Below are 20,564 nucleotides of genomic sequence, written 5' to 3' on the forward strand. Positions count from 1 at the left end.
GAACACTTGGAAGACAGATTTCACCTGCAAGCTGCAATTCCACTACCCGATGAAGCCTTCAGCCATCTCTCCTATCACCTCCTCTACTCATTCCGATGACGATGCCATCACCGTGGCAGTTGCTTGCAAGATGGGAGCTCAGCAGGTTGTGGTGGACGGGGAAGAAGAGAGGAAGAAGGTGAAAAGCCTACTCTGCGACCGAGCACTGTTTTGTGTCATATCCACAAGGCAGGAGGATCTAAAGGAGTTGGCAATCAGAACAACATTATAAAATGATCCCAATCTCACTTGTCTACGCAAGCATGTGTAGGAAAGATTCAGAGATGCTAAGGTGGGCTTATCCTTCTCTCTCTCTGAACCAAATGCAATCATTTCATGTTCTTATTCCTGTCCTTTTAGAAGTCTTGAGATACCCATGTTTGCTCCCATTTCATTCACACAGCTAAGTCGCGTGATCATCCACTAAGATAGGTGCACTTCTTTAATCGATCCCAGCGATTGGATTCCTTTTGCTGGATTGACATGGAAGCCCTCCTGCACAGTAAAACTTGGCTTTTACCAAAGAAAGGCTTCAACTTTCGACACCGTTAAATGGATGCCAATAAAAGAGGTGTAGGAGAGCAAAGATGAAGAAGAAGAAGAAGAAGTGGAGCAACACTTCCTTCCACTTTCCTCCGAAAGCCGACAGAACACAACACATCTGTCATCCAAGTCTCTCGACTCTTAAAGAAACCCAAAGCCTCTCGTGTTCTCACGAGGCAGAATCTAAATGGGTGGTGGAGAGCTGGTGCTCTGACTCCAGAACAAAGAATCAAGCTGTGCATCTTAAGATATCTTACCCTGTCGTTGGTGGACTGTACGCTTCCTTTTATTCAGGAAGGAGACGATTCAAGCAGCAGATCTACCAACATATTTTACTGCAGAACGAAGCTAAATTGAATGATCCCTGATTCCTCCATGATCAGTGCATCTGTGGAACCAACAGAAGCTCTAACATGTTCCCCTGATGGGATAAGACAAGGCATGTGGGCATGATACAGCATCGCACTCTGGTACTTGGTCTGCATTGATATCAAATGCTTTGCTTTGTCCACTAGCAGTAGCAACATTTCACAGGGACTCAAGTGTTGAATCTGAGACTTCAATCAAGCACTGAGCTCATGGTCCCATATAGGGCATGCGCCAAAGGTGAATGATGATTCAAGAAGAGCATCCGAGCATCACACATTCTTTGTCCTCTCTGCCATTTCCTACGCCCTCCACATCTACATGGTTCTTATCAAGTCATTGGAAAGGACCTGTAAAGCAACAATAAATATGTAGTTCATAAGTGAAAGAAAAAGGAAGAAAAATTCTATAGTTGTATGTTTGGGATAAGTATGATCTGCTTTATATAAAGTAATGTGCATGACAATGCTTTTCCACAGTCAATTCCATCCATACAACGAATCCCATTCTATGTTAGGTAGATGGATAATGAGCTTTTTTTTTATAGAATGTTGAGGAGGAGAACAACACCTCAGCTCTAAAATTCAAAGATCAACAATCAAATATAAGATAAAAATAATCTTATTGATTTCTGTAAACAAAAATCAAATCCTTCAACTCGTGAGAATAATCAAATATAAGGAATAAAATTGTCTTTCGAGTCAATCCAAAAATTGTATTGCAAAAAATGTTTTTTTTTTTTCTCTCTGTATTTTCATTTTAGTAAGATCTTGAGATACAGAAGATCATCTCTCTTAAAAATCATTTTCGTACATGAATTTTTTGTCATTCAAATAATCTTGTTCCTCAGATGATTTTGTTGCTATTTGGGTTTCATAGATCTTTTCCCGAGAATCTGTCTTCTCAACCAAATCTTGTCCTTGTTGTTCAGCAGAGATTCTAATATGATCAGGTAAAGCTGTGAAAATGAGCACAGCAATGTTGAGCTCTTGATGAGCAATCTGATGTCTACTAACAGTACATCCCAATTGCAGTGGGACAGTTTGAAGCCAACAGCTGCTGGCATTGGCAACAAGCTGAGTACAGACTGCTAGGAAGCTTTTCCACAAGCCAATCCATGGTGATGTAATTGACTCACCACCCACCAACATTATCACACCAACTATTCCCTGTGTTCATGCAGCAAAAGCTGGGAGAGCTGCCTGATGATGTTCTCTGTCCATCCACATCCCACACATGGATGACAAGCAACAAAAGGACTCATCCTCATGTCATTGATGGAGAAGACAAGCAGTTTCCCTTCTTGTTCTCTTCGAAAAACTCCGAGATCTCTCTGTTTTCTTTGCTCCCATTGGCAGGAACACTGCATCCTAGAACTCCTACAGTTAAACATAGGCATGCCTTACGGATCAAACAAAATATTTGGATGAGGTAAAAGTCTTATCCACCCAAAGATTTATCCAAGAATCACTGTTCATCAATCCTCAATGTGGAGAGGCTATTGTCCAAGTTAGGTGCTTGTCATGATAGTGACTGGGAATACAGATAAAAGATGAGGGATGGCTATAGAAGCAATCGACCAAAGCACAAAATAGACCATATTATATTTCGAGGGGCTTTTCAAGGAAGACGATAATAAAGATGAAAAGGTTGAAGAGATAGAGATGGAGATATGAAAGGGTACTTGCACAGCTAAGATTGAAGACCTTTGTCCGACGGGCTGAGCCGCAATTGCTGGGTCAACGAGCTAAGCCGCAATGGATGATCCAACGGGCTAAGCTAATGAGCTGGGCCGCGCTGACTAGACCAATCTAGCTCGATTCGCTGTGCGCGCCCGATTCCGTGGGTCGCACCAGACCGGCCCTCTCGATTTGGACCACGACTACAGTAACAACCAGAGAGAACCCGACTCACTCCACGAAGAAATATAATAATTGCTCAAAATCAATTTATTTATTTATTTATTGCCCTTTCCACAAATTCCACACGCTTTGTACGTGGGTCCCGCTGGGCCCGGTAATCTGGTATGGGTTCCGGGGCCGTAGTATTCGAGGCAAAACCACCACATCGATCTCCCCGAGGCGCCCGTGTACATCACATGCGAGCCAGCGGCACCGCCCCCCAAGCGTGCCCCGAAGCACATGGGCGGTCGGCGTTAGTCCCGCATAACACTCATCGTGTGAGTCGTTTAAGATAAAGTTATCGGTGCCTCACCGTAACGGCCCCGCTGCAAGAAGAGGAGGCACATCTCACCTGACCCACGCTCTCTCTCCTGCCTATAAATTCTCAACCCGATCATTCCCCACCTCTCTTGCTGATACCGAAGAAGCCATCGCCAGTATCGCTTCCTCGAGGGTTTGGAGGAGGAGGACGATACAGGAAGGAAGCACGCGGGAGATCGATCGAAGGAGAAGGCGTTAGGGTTTCGGGTTATGGGATTTGGCCGATGTCGGGCGAGAAGCCACCGGTAGAGTTCTGCAAAGGCGTGAATGGCCTCGAGAAGGTCGTGCTCAGGGAGGTCCGCGGGAGCTCGGCCGAGGTCCGATTCATCTCCCTCTTCTTTTTTGGTAGTCGCTCTTTTTTTGGTTCGTGTTGCTGTTGAAATTTGCGAGACGAATTCGATTCGAGATCGTTTCCGGTGGGTTCTTTGTGCGCTGGTTGGATCCGATTCGATAGTGCTGGATCTGATGCCTTTTTTGCCGTTTGTGAACTTTTCTTTGGTCAATTGATTTGATTGGAATGATCTGGATCTCTAAGGACTTGGTCAATTCCTGCCGATCTCCGGAAACTAGTTTTGGATAACGCAGTTGCTTGAGAAGTCGGACACACTGCCCGTGTTTTATGTGCACGTAGACATTTACATGCAAGCTCCGTTGGTGATCCGGTGATACTAGTAATTTTGCGGGGTTTTGCAGCTGTCTTGTTTAGCGGATTAGATCATCCAATTTATAAATATTAACTAGAGGTGTAATTATATTGTAATGGTGGTGGTGATGCATTTCATGTTTGGTTCTTCTCTTCAGAAACACCTCGTGAAATCTTATTTCTCGAAAGCAATTTTTAGTTCTCTTGTAGACAATCTTGACATGATTCATCATCTATCTTTCCAAAGCGTTGCAAGAAGATTATATACAGAGATACTTTCTGATAATACTGTCTTCTTTTTCAAATTTGCTTGTCTTGGTAAGTTAGAAGGATAATGTTGCCTAAGGTGGTTTGTCATCTGGAAGCAGGCGAAAACTGTCCTCTCTATAAAATATAGTGCAGGAAGTCCATCTGGGATATGTCAGGAAACTAGATTTTGAGATTTGCTGAGTGAATTATGCACCACAGATAGGAGGCTTTTCCATGAGGATACAATTTACCTTAAATTCTTTTCTAGGAACTAATTGTAGTGCATGCACAGTTCTGAGAAATACTAGAAGGGGCCATATGATTTACAATTTTAGGCCATTGCGGTAGTCTGCTAGTAAAATATTTGTGGATCAAATTTGTCTGTGCCTATCACCCTCTCATGCAATTGTGATGTTCAGGTAACTTCTTTCTACACTGAGTGAAGTTGTTCTGATTTTGTCTGAATAGTTGTTTAATGAGATGTGGTACTTGCTGTTGGATGATGTTCATGAGACCTTAAAATTTCTTAGGCTGTTTATTTTTGCCAAAGTCTGCCACAAGCATCATTGGTTTTGCTACCGTTAAATCACCAACTCTCTTTATATTAATTGGTAACTGCAATTTTTTTTTGCATTTTTAGCTTTGGTGGATCTGCTCCTTGACCTCATAGAGGTATCTCAAGTATTTCTGGAACATGATGAATGCATTTCTATCTTTAGCTCTATAATCATCATCATTTTGATGTTGGAAGTGAAACTGGAGTTCTTCCATTTATATCTTCTCCCACGTCTGATGTTGGACTAAATTAGAGAATTAAAATCTTTCCTACTTAATGGCTTGACATCTTTGTCAAGGACAAATCTAATATAAAATCAAATCCTAATATGAGCAAGTGAGGCCTAGACTAGCGATGACTTCACGTTATGATGTGTCTTCTAGTTTTGTCCACTGATTATTGGATAGCCCATTTCTACTCGAGCTCCTTATGATGCTTTCTGCTACCATAAAAATTGTTATGCCCCAAGTATATCACAAATGTCAAAACTCAAGAAATAACAAAATCCAAACGACATCATCACACAATTAATATATAAATTATTACATTAATTTCAAACATATACTATTGAGATGTTCAATATTACTCAATAGTAGTTCTGTAAGCTAACAAAATATATATAATTCTAAATTGCAGAGGTACTTGAATTGAGCGCACTTGTGATGTTCCTGTGTTGTTGCCCTCTTATGCCTCTCAAAAAATTTTGCAACAACTCTTAGCATAATTGAAATGTTGTTGAGAGGTGGTGTTACAAAATTTTTCAGACACACGAGATATAAGCATACAATAGCGGGAGGAACAACATAATCTCATTCAGTGCTACGTTGTTACAAAATCTTTTAGAGACTTGGGAAATTAGTGTACAATAGTAGGAGGAACATCATCTCTGAGCAGGTAGTCCATGATTATATTTATTTTGTTAGCTTCCAAATTGCCAATCCATTGAATAATGTTGAACATTTGAATTAAATAAGTTCGAAGACAATGTAATAAATTTTATATTAATTGCATTGATGACACCATATGGGTGTTGTTATTCCCCGAGTTGTGGCATTTGTATAATACTTGGGGTGTAACAACCCAAAATGTCATTGTTTGAGTCATGAAAACAAAGAGTAAGAATGCTTATGTTGACCTTTCTCCAAACCCTGCATTAGTGAAAACCTTGTGCACTCGGCTAGCCTGTCTGAAATTGACCTACACTGCCTTTATAATTTTCAAGTACTCTTGGTACAAATTTTTTTTTGCCTGCTCATTTGTTTACAAGATAGAGATTGGTACAACGTTTCTAGCCTAATTACTTGTTGTGTAAGATAGAGACTAGAAAGCTAATCTTTGGTTCTTAGTGCATATTAATTTAAATAAATATTGTCTTTCATGTGATTATATGAAATCAAGTGGTACACCCAGGTCTGCTTACCAGGACAGGGGTGGACCAGTATGCATCCCCCTGTGCAATGGCCTATAGCATAGTTTGATTCCTTGCTTCAATTGACAGTAGTACAAAATCAATTTAGTAAGGTATATATCATGCACCTATTTCAGAGATATGTATACAAAAACAGAAATACAGGTTTTGCAGATTAGTGGTAAATTATAATGAACTGGTCTTTTTGGTACATGATCATGAAGTCTTCCTTGCTTGCGACCCTTGCTAATGTATCACTAGTTTCATAGGGATGCAACTTATGATGTCATGAGAACTTTATTTGAGGCAACCTCGTCTGTCCTTCCATCTTCCTTTTGATCATGTTTGGCCACTTGTCCTTTTTATTGTGAATAAGTTCTCTCCATCCATGCTATGTTCCTTTCTACTTTCGATAGAAATAGGCATAATTTACTACTACTAGTCCTGATCCCATGTTCTGCTAGTTAGACAATTTTTCATCATTGTTTTATGCATTGTTCTGAATCTGTTACATATTAGTGGGTTTCTGCAGTTTAATGACCTTCAGTTTTTTCCTCTCTTTGATAACTTGGTCGATCCAACACTAGCTGCTTGGCAGTCTTTGACGTCCTCACATTTGACTCATAAAAATAATGCTAATTTATTAGCAATGGGATTTCTTGAATGGGACAGTTGGACAAATAAATCATCAAACTCTATTCAGTTGATGTTGATTGCAGCAAGTCTATATTATTTATGTTTTGCCAGATATATTTTGTTCTACCACAGCTAGAGTTGCATTTTGATTTTTTTTTTTCCCAAAAAAGTCACACAAAACACTTTGTAATGACTTTATTTGTTGTGTTGTGCCAAATAAAGACAAGAAAAAGGGTGGAGAATAAGTCTCTGTGAGATTTTATTCTTCTAGTGTTTGTCCTGGTAAAGTTGGATGGTTGTTCCTCAATTTTCTCATTCACAACATGTAGGAGGAAGTGGCAAAAGGACTTGGAAGGTGTAGGTTGGCTAGTGCTGTTTATCCAGTCTTGATCCTTGATCCATGCATGACCATCATTTAATCCGTGTACTCATGGTGGTCATCTGTCATATGACCAAATTTCTCCATGCTTATTTCCTTGTCACGTGGCCATCCTATAGTCTTTGGAACTTGCTCCTCTCTACTTCTTCTACTTCTTCTTAGCAGACAACTGGAATAAGTTACTTGGGAAACATCTGGTTCACTAACATGCACCGGATGAGCCTTTTCACTAACAGTAGTGGTTGATACATTGTAACTTCCAAGGGAGGAATACGGTGGTTATTGTTTGCTTTACATAGCAAATTAATAGTGATATTAGTTTTTTATTATCGTTATGCAATTTACATCATCCTGTTTCTTGCAGGTGTATTTGTATGGTGGTCATGTGACTTCTTGGAAAAATGACCATGGGGAGGAGTTGCTCTTTCTCAGCACTAAGGTATCGGAACTATATTTTCAGTGTTTGATAGGAGTTTAGTCATAAAGTTGGTTAGACCTCTCAGTTGAGCAATGGTAAACTTATATATAAGCATATTTATGCCTAGAATATGGTTAAATAATTACCTTCCAACCTGTGAACTAGGAGCTGGAAAAATAACCTATTCTGCAAGCTTTCATTTGCTTATGGTGCTTTCACATGATGGACTAGTGTATCTAATGGGATTCCAGGTTGTTAAATAATAGAGCAATAAGGCTAGATCCTCGAACATCCATTTGCTTTTTATAATACTAAAGAAAAAAATAAAGAAAAGGATGCTAAGCAATAACAAAAGAACATACCAGCAATCTAGAGTATATTAATTTAGATCATTAAAAAATATTTCCTTATTTTTGATTTAACAAATGAGATGAGGTATATATCAAGTTTAAACCTCTTTTCTTGTAATGAATGCACCTTGCAGGATTGCCTCCAAATTTATAGGAATTCTCATTCAAAGGTCTTGCTTGGTCTTGTTGGATCAGACCAAACAAGATGTTATGCAAACTAGCACAACCTTAATCCATCCGCTTCATAGCAATCTTAATGGACCTTACTAGTTGTGTCACATTGTTCAACTCATGAAGTTAACTCTCATGTCCCAAAAGCTAACTGAATTTCATTTGACCATCCCAATACTAACCTGAATTCTTGGTTCTGCTTACATTGAAACAAATATTTAAATGCCACCAGAACAAGTTCATTTCTTGTGGCTTCTACATTTACAAGCACTTGGAAGTCATTGTCTTGGAAGCTACTGTTTGTCAATCTTCACTTTATGAAACTATAGTCCTATAAATTTTTACCACTTGCATCCAGCGAAACAGGCTCATGGAATTCGATTGCAGCAGCTAATCTGTTTGGTTACCAGGTGCTAGATTGAAGTGTCTCAATAAGTTTTACGCAGTTTGTGTAAATTTCACCTATTTTAGGAAGTAATTGTTTTCCTAACTTTAGTGTTGTACAATTGGGGCCATGTTGAAATTTATATGAACTTATTTTAAGCTCTTAGATAGTTAATAATTATCTCGGAACATGTTAAGTAGCCATCCTCTTGCTCACTTTTCTTTTTTGTTTTCGTTGATACCACAAAGAGGCTGTAGGCATTGGTTGTTTGTGATTGAAAAATGAGTCAAGGGTTTACTTACAATAATTGTTCTGATCTCAGTGCCCATTTGAGGCTGATCTAGCGTTTGCATCCATGACCTTTGTAACAAGGTATACATATGTAAAGTGAACTACTCAATTTACTTAGACCTAGGGATGTCGTTGAAGGATCTTAATTCTCTTTGGAAACAGGATCTTCAATTGTAGCTTGAATTACAAGTTTCTAAAATGATTTTCAGATATTTGGAAAAAAAGTTATTCATGGTTTTGTTCATTGCTTAAGGATTTTGCTCTGTTCAGAGCTCAATGATGGAAAAAGATTTGCGACATTATGGTTTGTTGTTCTGTTGATTGCTGGCTGCTCAGTCAACATCAGGTTTTGACAGAACTTGTCTTGAATCTGTAATATCCAGCATCATATTCTAATAAATCTGGGACCTTATTTCATACGTAAATTCTGTTTCAAGTCCATAACAACTAGCTCACTTTTTTCTGTTCTATATATTTGAAACTCATTTGGCAGTGTTTGATACTATGCCAGATCACTGTTTGATTGCAAAACATGGATGAAAATTCTGACTTTTTCTCATCATCCGTTATGTAAGTCATATGTCACTTATATAAGACTTGTGAATAGAACTTCGAGAACATCATGATAATCACTAAAGCATGATGGTAGGATCTATCTATTACAATTTCTAGATATGAGGATGATTATATTTAGTTAGTCTGGCTCGGGTTCCTTGTCTTCTTTTACTTGCTATAGCTAGTTGCTTGTTCACTGTCAATCTTTCTCATCTTGTTTCTACTTTCTACAATTAATGATTTGTGATCAAGGTGCATCAATTACTTTCGTAAATCCTTTTTTCTTAATTCAAAAGTGGTCACTGAGTTTTATTATCTACTTTATCATTTTAACATGTGTAACTGATGTGTTTTCATCTTCTTCATGATCACATGGGCTATCATATTTGTTTTTTGTTTTTCTTCTAGGCCATTTTCAAGCCTCCAAAAGCTATACGCGGAGGCATTCCGATATGCTTTCCTCAAGTATGACGTTCTTTTGACTATAGTTATTATATCTTTTTATTTTTGGATCTATTACATTTCTCACTCAATGTAATAAATATGCAGTTTGGGAGCCATGGAAATCTTGAACAGCATGGCTTTGCAAGGAATAGGCTTTGGAGTATCGATTCTGATCCTCCTCCTTTTCCTACAGTTAGCTCCAATAAAGCTTTCATTGATTTGATCTTTAAACCTAGTGAAGATGATCTTAAGTTATGGCCTCATAGGTAAAATAAGTATTGTCACCAATTATTTATTCTATTTGAGCTGTAATGATGTATAGCAAGGTCTTTTGTTTATTTATATTTTTATCATTGCAATAAATCTTTAGTAAACTTTTAAGCTTGGATGACTCCTGAAAACTTTGATGCTCATATCTTCTTTTTGTGCAGTTATGAATTCCGTTTAAGGATTACACTAGGGCCTGGAGGAGATCTAATGCTGACGTCACGCATTAGAAATACTGATGGAAAACCATTCTCCTTCACATTTGCCTACCACACTTATTTTTCTGTTTCTGATATCAGGTAATATAACTCACTGGTATCTGCTTAGCTTTAAATGTTCTTGTGCTATGCTGCTGATATTTTAGTGACATTTTCTCTGATATCGAGAACATCTGAAATGTCTTGTGAATTTTATTGGTTGATGAAATATATCATTTTTAAATAATGGAGGATGCAATTTTTTATAATTTTGTGCTGTTACCAAAAATTTTTTTGTGCTTCAACATCAAACGAATATTTCAGTGAAGTTCGAGTTGAAGGGCTGGAGACGCTTGATTACCTTGACAACCTAAAAGCCAAGGAACGTTTCACAGAACAAGGAGATGCAATTACTTTTGAGTCTGAAGTAAGTACATGAGATGATCATTTGTTGATTCATAACCTTGATGCTAAATTATCTTTATGACAGGTGGACAAGATCTATTTGGGGACACCGAGCAAAATAGCAATTCTAGATCATGAAAAAAAACGAACCTTTGTCTTGCGGAAAGATGGGCTTCCAGATGCAGGCAAGTTCACATTGTCCTTTGCTGTCTCTTTATTGTAGCTTTCTTTGATGGTGTTTTAATAAAAGAAGCTAACCTTTTGGATCCTAAGACCTGACTATTTTACTAACATACTATTGTTTTTTTTTTTGGTCAGTGGTATGGAATCCTTGGGAGAAGAAGGCCAAATCCATGGCGGATTTTGGCGATGATGAATACAAGCATATGCTATGTGTGGAGGCTGCAGCTATTGAGAAGCCCATCACTCTGAAACCTGGCGAGGAATGGAAGGGAAGGCTGGAGCTATCTACTGTTCCTTCCAGTTACCGCAGTGGGCAGCTGGATCCTCAAAGGGTGCTTCAAGGATGAAAACCATTATGCTTTATGGTAAGCTTTTCAATCTGTAGCTTTTATCATTTATCATGCACAAAGAGGTATAAGCATGGACACTGATGGTAGTGTATACAGGATCTGGGTAATTCAGTTTTGAGGTGCTAGGAGTACTATAGAGTATAGACGATCATCACTTAATGTGATAGGACCTTACTCATAGTTGTTTGATTGAATCTTAATTTGTTTTAAGGATTAGTGCAAAGATTGTAGACATTTGTGGCATCTATGGTTAGAACACAGAAGCTTACTACTGTAACTTGCAACTATAGTATATCATCTATTTGAGTTGATTCACAAAGATACCCCCTCGACTGAGCTCAATGGAAGTGAAATAGCCATGCATTCTACACCTAGTGGCTGGGAACTTATGGCTTGTTTTTGTTGACGTCTAGTGCTACTTTAGTTGTGCCACACAACTAATTATAGCATGGATTGTGTAAGAACAAGTTTTCATTTAATCTTGTTTGTCTGCTTTTTATGCGTTCTCCTATGGGTCATTTGTTATAACTGAGATATCAAACTCTCTTAATCAGACCTTGTTTATATCATTTATCAACAATAATTATGTTGAAATTATTGTTTTAAGTAATATTTTTTAGTTTTAGCTTGATAGCATCCCATATCTTGTAGGATATTCTTTCTCGTGAGGTTTATGTATTCCTGTAATTTTCGTATATTTGGTATGCTATTATAATCATTACCTTTGTAAAATGTTTTTATAACCTAGTTTGTCTTTGCTAGTTCTCCCTCATAATAAACAATAGATCTGGTCTACATGCTCGCTGACATGGTGCATCTTTGTAATTATCAGATTTGCAGGCACACTTCTTTGTTGGATGCTTGGCATCAAGTTAAAGCTCTGTCAAGCTCTGTCCTGTCCGTTGGCGGTAAGTTAAAATCTTTGTTCATCTCTTTTTTTTTTTGTTTTTTTTTTCCACCTGTCTTTTGTATGTAAGGTGGGCTCAAGCAGACCTGTGAAAGGGGAATGCTGGATATGTTTCAAAACATACAACGGGGATTGTAGAATGCTCAATAAGTCTGACTTGTGCTTTGCTTCTGTATACTGTCATAAAATCAAAATTTTTGAGTCTGTGATAAGAAGGCCTTTGGCACCCTCTGAGTTGCTGATTGATGCAGTTTCATCAATCTTGTTGGCTTAGAGTTTAGATATACTTGGCTATTATATATTTAGCAAGTGTCCGTATCTAACATGGATACAAATATTTCTTGATATGTTCAATAAAAGAGTTGTTGACACTAACCGAAATGTCACCAGGAAGTAGAGGAGGGATATATAATATGATAATATCAAATTTGGAAGTGGTTCATATGCAGTTTTCAAATCTAAAGCTCATTTGTTAATCAATCTCTACATCTTAACTTGGATCATGGGATTGATGGAATACAAATATTGAAGCATGCATCTTGCCCTCCTTTTCGCGACGGTGGAAACAATGGTCGACTAAAGACCAGGATAGCCGGTAACAGAGGAGGCTGTAGGTGGAAAAAAAGCCTAGATGAGGGAAAGCCCTCAAGTTAAAACTAGTTGTAATTAATCTTGTAATCGTGACACCTAAACTCTCCACCTAAGCTACATTCACCACTCTGAAATGTACATTAATCTTTTTACTCCTCATCAAAACACGGACATATTCAAAGTCGTTTTATTATAGTAATATCGTCGTGATGCCACAATCTAATGGAAGTCATGACGTGGACCAACATCTCCTTTTTCTTTCTTAGATGCCAAGCATCATCTCCCTACTTTATTGGTCAAGCCGTCAGGGGTTGGGTAGCAAATTTGAAGCTTCCGATTAATTCTCCATCCTCCATCTCTACATCCTCGTATCCCAACCCTCCGTTAATGCGACAAGTCAAGAAGTTCTAGATGATTGCGATGGGAGGACTGGGCACTTTCAAATGGGAGAATCTCGATTAATAATCAAATCCTTTCCGTTTGAAAATCCACCAACTTTCTTCTATTTATTCTTCGATTGCTCGAGTAAAATTCAAGACCCAAGGTTCGGAACACGCGGTGGGGCCTCCTGTCTTAGAAGCCGCCAAGGCATGACTCCGGCCGTCTGATTCGTGCAACGGCTTGCAGAACAAGGCACTTCTCCTCTCGTCCTCCCGAATCATCTCCATCGTAATACATCCTACGCGGTCATACTTTTAGACGATCAAGATCTGTTCCCGTCACAATCAACGGTGGATCAAGACGGTTTCATATATGTTTACATGCAAACAACCGCATATACTAATCCACTCTGTAGCGGGCGCCAACCCCTAACGGCAATGAATATATTCATATAAATAGAAGCGGGAGGCAGCGTTGAGGCTCCAACTCGACGACTCGGAAGGCAGGCAGCCAGCCATGGGAGGAGTCGCAGGCGATGGGAGCTCCAGGAGCAGGGTCGTTGTGGTCGGTGGAGGAGTCGCCGGGGCGTTCCTCGCGAAGCCTTTGCAGTTTGTCGCCGACGTTGTCGTCATCGACTCGTATGTTTCTCTCCCTCTTTGTCTTCTCTCCACCCTGCGCCTTCTTTTCCCTGGTTGTTCGGTTAGATTTCGTCTTGGCGACGAGCTATCCTACTTGTGGAGATCACTCTTTTTGATGGTGTATATATCCCACCTTATCTCCCTTTTTCTGGATTGGAACGATTTTGATGTAAATTTTACTGGGAAGGGGGGTTTTCGGTTGAGCGGTGTGCTCTTTGTGGGGTATAGATTCAACAAGTAGATGGTGTCCTAAAATCCTGCTTAGCGTTCAAGTGAATGTGGGATGACGCTATTGAAATTTGTATCCTCACAATTGCAAATGTTAGGGTTTTTATGTATTTCAGGGACATAACCGATGACTCTTTTGTTAGCGTGCTTGTAATTGTTCGTTCATCACCATAAAACAATACAAGAAATAAACACGACGATATTGGAATTTGATATGCATGCAAGTAAATTCTGTTTAGTACTTTAGGAAATTATTTCCTTACAATTGCAAATTTTAGGGTTCTTGGGTATTGTAGGGACTTGAGCAATGATTCCTTTGGTTGCACGCCTTTAGTTGTTTGATCATAATCGACTAACCAAATAGGACCAAAAAAATGTCTTGACCTTCTCATGTGAAATTTGCTAGGCATACAAGTGAATTTTCATTGATACTTATTTTAGGTGGCTTATGTAATGACTCCTATAGTTGAATGCCTGTAATTGTTTAATCATCATCGCCTAACCAAACAAGACCCCAAAAAAGGCCATGACATCCTCATGTTATGAAGAATCTTATGCATAAAAGATTTAGGTGACATTCTGATACAACAACATCAAAACTGTAAGTTTCAACTATTTGGGTCAGCTACATGGATCTTTTGTCGTAATTGAGATATGCAAAAATCTATATGTTTAGTTAAATTTAGAATACTTAAATTTCTATTTACAGTTTCTAACAAAGTCTTTTTAGGTCTTTTTCTATATCTCATCGTACCACTAATATTAATCATTTCATCTCTTCTAACCACCGCATTCATAGGTCTCTTCACGAATAAAAATGTTTCTTTTCAATCATCCAAAATATGTGTATCGATGCATCTCTCATATTTGGATGCTGCTTGTTCCAATCATCCAATAAATTCTCTAGCTGTTTGTGCTTTCCTTATATGTTTCCTTTGACCTATGATATCAGGAAGGAATATTTTGAGATGCCCTGGACAGAATTAAGATCAATGGTGGAGCCTTCATTTTCTGGCAGAACACTGATTAAACACACTGATTACCTTAGTAATGCAAGAATTATAACATCTTCAGCAGTCGGTATCACTGAAGACCAGGTGTTGACAGCAGATGGAGATTCAATTACTTTTGATTATCTTGTAATTGCCACTGGTCATGCATACTCAACTCCTAAAAGCAGAGATCGCCGGCTTGAACAGTTTGAACAAGGTAAGCATTCAGCATTCTTTCCTTGTCTGCAGTGTGAAGTTTCAGGACAAAATTGGAACTATCTTTATGTTTCAGTGTCATGTTTCTTCGTGCTGATAGATAACTGAAATTTTCCTTATCATGTTTTATCTGATTCAAACATTTGAAGTAGCTAAACATTGGCTTTACCAATATTTGGTCATCCTGAGTAAAAGCAATTAGCAAAGTTCTTTGTTAAAGCCAGAACAACCAGTTGATATTGCCATTTGATTATTTATTAGATACATATAGCTTAATAGATATATACTTATCATCTCAGCTTTATGTCTGTTTATTTACCTTAGATCTGCATCTTTAGCCAACAGGTTTGGTTATGGATACTGATGGAATCAATTATCTTGCACTGCTCATAGAGACATACACTATGCTTAATTGCTTCTGTTGACCTCGAAAGATCCACACTGGTAACATTTTGACACTTCAGTTGTACTTGCAAGATCTAAGTCCTGGGTAATTAGCACATGATCTGCAACTTTTAGATGTTCACAAATTTGTAGTTTCCTCTCTGGCTTCAGAAGTCATGTCAGAACGGATTATGTGTGTCAATTCGTTTCCATTTCAGTGTCTTCTTTGCATAAAAAGGCAGTTGAGTACAACATAGGTTTCAGGTTTTCAACTATTTTGATGATCATTTCCCTACTTGAGATCTGCACACACTGTTCTGTTTGAGTTAGAAAAACAATACATGTTAATTATCTGCGATACATTCTCTTGCAAAGAGTTAGAAGTATACATGTGTTTATCCTGGACTTCTTTCCTGTATCTAGATCCGATGAGATAATGACATATTTAGTATTATATAGCAATCGTGTCGTGTTGCACTCTATTGATGGCTACCTTTTGTTTTATATTCAGACAGCCAGAAGATAAAATCTTCCCAGTCTATTTTAATCGTTGGAGGGGGTCCAACTGGTGTTGAACTTGCTGGAGAGATTGCAGTTGACTATCCAGAGAAGAAGGTGACCATAGTCCACAAAGGGTCAAGGCTGCTGGAATTCCTAGGGCCCAAAGCTTCTAAAAAGGCATTGCATTGGCTGACATCGAAGAAAGTAGATGTGCTCTTAGGGCAGTCAGTTGACTTGAACTCCATTTCAGAAGCTGATGGAGCATACATGACTTCAGCCGGAGAAAAGATTGCAGCTGATTGCCATTTTGTCTGTATTGGCAAGCCACTGGGATCATCATGGCTTCAGAATTCTGTTCTCAAGGATTGCTTGAACGAGAAAGGCAGGTTGATGGTTGATGAGTGCTTCAGGGTCAGAGGTCGAAGCAACATCTTTGCCATTGGAGACATCACCGATGTTCCTGTAAGTCGTAGTCTTCTTAGAATGAACTCACTCTCAATTATATTGACAAGAAAGATGAATTAGTGAAGAAGAAATGCCTCAGTAGATGTAGATTATAATATTTCGATTTAGTTCCAGGCTAATTCAGTTAACGGATTATTTATCTCATCGAGACAGCGCATGATAAAAACCTTCTCTCTTTGGTAATGTATGTGTGGTTTTCATTTGCAGGAGATCAAAGAAGGATACATTGCTCAAAAACATTCTGCGGTGGTGTCGAAGAACTTGCAGCTGCTGATGAAGGGAGGGAAGGAGAGCAAGCTGGTGAAGTACAAGGCCGCTTCTGCCACGACCATTGTGTCTCTGGGTCGAAAAGAAGGCGTGGGGCAGTTCCCGTTCGGCACGGTGATCGGGTGCCTGCCGGGGCGGATCAAGTCCAAGGACCTGTTTGTGGAAAAGACTAGGAAGAATCTGGGTCTCGACTCCTGATGTGTTTGCGTTGCCTCCTTGTTGTGTTATGCATGTTTGTTGGGGTTTCTGCCGGTGTCAGAATTATTTATATATATAGATCATGTTGATGAGCTCATAAGAGCTGTTTAATAGTTTGGCTGTGGGCTTTCAGAACACATTTGCACCTGATATCCATTCCCGTCCTCCAGAGGGGCTTCATTCAATGAAGATGCAGCTCACATGCAAACAGGATGTAAATTTTAGTCTTGATGTGAAATCTGTTCTGAGATGTATCACGGTGTTGTCCTCCTTTTAGGATGAATCCAAAAGATCATCTTTCTCATCAGTGTAGTAAGAGATAGTGTTATCCTCCTTTTAGGGTGAATCTAAAAGACCATCTCTCTCACCATTGAAGTGAGAGATCATGAATACTATTTGTCCTCCTTTTAGGATGAATCCAAAAGATCATCTCTCTCAACAGTGTAGTAAGAGATCATGAATAGTGTTATCATCCTTTTAGGATGAATCCAAAAGACCATCTCTCTCACCAAATTTGATGCCCTCGCACGATCGAGATTGAACCAAACCGTATCGATTTTTGAGTCACGACATAAAAGGACTATAACACTCTGTGTATATAATGTAAAAAAAATTATTCAATATGAATAAGTTAGATTTTATTTTGTATGTAAGCGCTTGAATCAAATCTATGTTCAATGTCTTAACCTATCATAGGTTGAGTGTCAGGAAGACAATGAAACTTGATAGATGACCTTGTAAAATAGATGCTTGAGGATATTGCCCTATAGACATAGCTGGTGAGTTTGTTTATAACATACTAGTAACCATTGGTGATGAAAATTAACTAATGGAATAATTATGTGGAATGATCGATCATTATTAAACCATGAAGTCATACACTAAGTCAAATGTTATAATTATGAGGTAACGATTCACGATGATGAAGACTATCACTCATTGTGTAAGGGCAAGTAGACCTCCATGCCAATATCAAGTCATCATCCCCATATGATAGTGATCTAGCAAACGTGCCACGTTGACAAGATATTCAACTAATAACATGTCGTTGGGTTACCTATATGTTGAATCCCCTTATACATACTACTCATTGTATTTCAACGTAAACAGGTCCAAATATGATACCTTATTCAATGGGTTATTTAACTATGTCATTTGTTGCATATCTAGATTTATTAGTTTTGGATCATTCAAAAGATGCTTGATAGTCAACTTTGACTATGTCATATTGAGCAACTCTTTATGGTTAGATTAAATCATATTATTATCATTGAGTACTTTATGGCCAAATTCAATAATATTACTGTTCAACAATGCTTTGTGGTCAAACTTAACTAGGTTGAACTTGATCATGTTATCATCGGAGAATGCTTAGTAGCTAATTTGATCGCATAATTATCGAGCGATGCTTTGTGATCAAATTCGATGACATCATCATCATAGCCTACTTTATGGCTGAATTCGATCACCCTATTGTATTGTCGAAGAATGCTTCTTGATCGAATTCAATCCTCTCATTGTTGATAGCTACTTCATAGCTAAATTTAATTGTATCATTGTCAGAAGACACTATATAGCAAGATTAGATCGTATAATCATCAAGCGATACTCTACTAGATTTGATTACATCGTTGTTGAAGGATACTTCATGGTCGGGTTTGACACATCATCTAGTGATGTTTCATGCTTCAAAAATTATTTTGAGTGAACCCATATAGTTTTGGCCCTTTGGGATAAGATCCCTTATGATTTTGCCCTATAGAGATGGACCTCGAAAAACACCTCTAAGGATAGATAATTCTAATGTTTCTAAGTCCTTAATTTCCTGCTCTCAAGTGCTTATAGGAAAGTCAAGATCACTTGATCCCTACTTGAAATGCCATTTAATCGATCCTTATTTATCTTTATTGGTCCATGCGATGGTTTATAAGAAATTATTCAATTTAGATGGACCCCACAATCACCTCTAAATATTTTGATTTTCTACTGAAAGCATATTCTCATATGACTTTGATGCTCATTTTATTTCTCTTACTATTCAATCAATCAATCGATGTGACTATTTTCCTTGATATTCAACCGATATGAAACTAAACATTTTTATTCATTAAAAAAATCTTCATCATTATGTATGTTGATAGCTCTTTTATGTATTGGATTAATCCTTTTATAGTGATAAATTATCTTAAAACCAATTATGTCAACTGGTCACGAGCCTCTTCTCCGGTCGCAGGCGATCTAACACGAAGCACCTGCGTATCCACCGCCATCTGTTGTTACACCACTCACATCTAACTACGACAGCAAGGTGGACAAAACCCCACGTAGCCATATCCTTGGCCGTCCGATCTCGTTCCCTACGAGCGACGTATCACCGCCGTCCGAGACGCCCCGTCCGCCATCACGAGGACTCGAGAAGCTCCCGTAGTCCACCCAGCATACATGCGAGTCCCGTGACTCGAGTTACAATGACCGCGTCGCCACCCATGGCTCACGTGACACCGCATCTCTGCGCCCCACTCTCTATCTGGTGCTTCGCGGGCCGCCCACTTAACGGGAATGTCCGTGGCATCCGTCCGTAAATAAGGGTATATCCAAGAGTGCCATCGTCGATTTAGGTTTCGAGGCGGATCCCGCTCTCCCGCTTCCACAGCCACCGCACCGCCGTCCGCATGGCCGCGAAGCCCAGCCACCGTCTCAGCGTCCGCTCCTCCTCCGCCAACCGCCTCGCCACGCCGGTCTCCCCGCAGCTGGGCACCCGGCCCACCCCCGCGATCCCCGACGCACATCTGGAGGCGTCTAACTCCTCGTCGACAACGGCGGCAGCAGACGACAGGGCGCGAACCGCCTTGGACGCTGAGAACCGTCCGCTCTCCGTGATGATCATCTCCCTCCGCAGGAAAAGCATATCCGTCGGTCGGAGGTCTCTCCATCGGTCCACGCGCACGTCGGCGTCCGAAACCACGATGCGATGGCTGTGCCGCCGCTCGAATGCCTTGTTGATGTTGATAGGAAAAGAGGATAGAGATATCAAATAGAGGAAGAGTACGACAAGCTTCGATCTTCTATATTTCTCTCAAAAAATATTTTTATAATTTTAGAAACTCTATTACTCTCACGACGCATATGAGATTTATATAGTTTCCAAAAGATACATTATATTAATTATATTCAAGATGAATCATTCTCTTTCAAGAAACTCTTTCAAGAACCAATAACCAATTTGACTTATCCTTCTATAGATTTTTAATCTATTTTTTCTTCTTGATGTAATGATTCTCCCACTTGATGCAATGAACCTTTTTATGATACTTGAACAAGTTTAATTCTAACATTCTCCCCTCTTAAACTTGTTTCATCCAGCATGCCAAGTTTTCTTCGAAGTTGTTGAAATATTTTAGATTTAAGAGGTTTTGTGAGTATATCAGCCACTTGTTCACTTGTCTTGACATGATATATCTCCACTTCTTTATTTTTGATATGATCTCTTATGAAATGAAATCTTGTATCGATATGCTTCGAGCTTTTATGATAGACTGTATTCTTGGCTAAGGCAATAGCTGATTTGTTATCAACATAAATCTTGGTTGACTTTTCCTGTGACATATGAAGTTCTTGGAGTAATCTTCTTAGCCATATTGCATGACAAACACTAGAAAAAGCTGCTATATATTCTACTTCACAACTTGATAGAGCAACAATTCGTTGCTTTATTTAAGACCAAGTGAATGTAGCTTCA

General features: G+C 38.9%; 2 protein-coding genes across 2 annotated transcripts; both read left to right on the top strand.

The window, feature by feature from the left end:
• Positions 1-3,174: 3,174 nt before the first annotated feature.
• LOC135649894 (putative glucose-6-phosphate 1-epimerase) lies at positions 3,175-12,179 on the top strand. Its single transcript, XM_065168833.1, has 9 exons — positions 3,175-3,487; positions 7,406-7,480; positions 9,620-9,676; positions 9,761-9,921; positions 10,087-10,221; positions 10,444-10,546; positions 10,610-10,709; positions 10,843-11,072; positions 11,890-12,179. The coding sequence occupies exons 1-8, from the start codon at positions 3,395-3,397 to the stop codon at positions 11,052-11,054; spliced, it is 936 nt and encodes a 311-aa protein (XP_065024905.1). The 5' UTR covers positions 3,175-3,394; the 3' UTR covers positions 11,055-11,072; positions 11,890-12,179.
• Positions 12,180-13,407: 1,228 nt separating this feature from the next.
• LOC103997880 (uncharacterized) lies at positions 13,408-16,938 on the top strand. Its single transcript, XM_009419211.3, has 4 exons — positions 13,408-13,574; positions 14,755-15,011; positions 15,906-16,357; positions 16,568-16,938. The coding sequence occupies exons 1-4, from the start codon at positions 13,453-13,455 to the stop codon at positions 16,823-16,825; spliced, it is 1,089 nt and encodes a 362-aa protein (XP_009417486.1). The 5' UTR covers positions 13,408-13,452; the 3' UTR covers positions 16,826-16,938.
• The last annotated feature ends 3,626 nt before the right edge of the window (positions 16,939-20,564 follow it).

The sequence above is a fragment of the Musa acuminata genome, chromosome BXJ3-9, assembly GCF_036884655.1.
Source record: "Musa acuminata AAA Group cultivar baxijiao chromosome BXJ3-9, Cavendish_Baxijiao_AAA, whole genome shotgun sequence".
Taxonomy (NCBI): domain Eukaryota; kingdom Viridiplantae; phylum Streptophyta; class Magnoliopsida; order Zingiberales; family Musaceae; genus Musa; species Musa acuminata.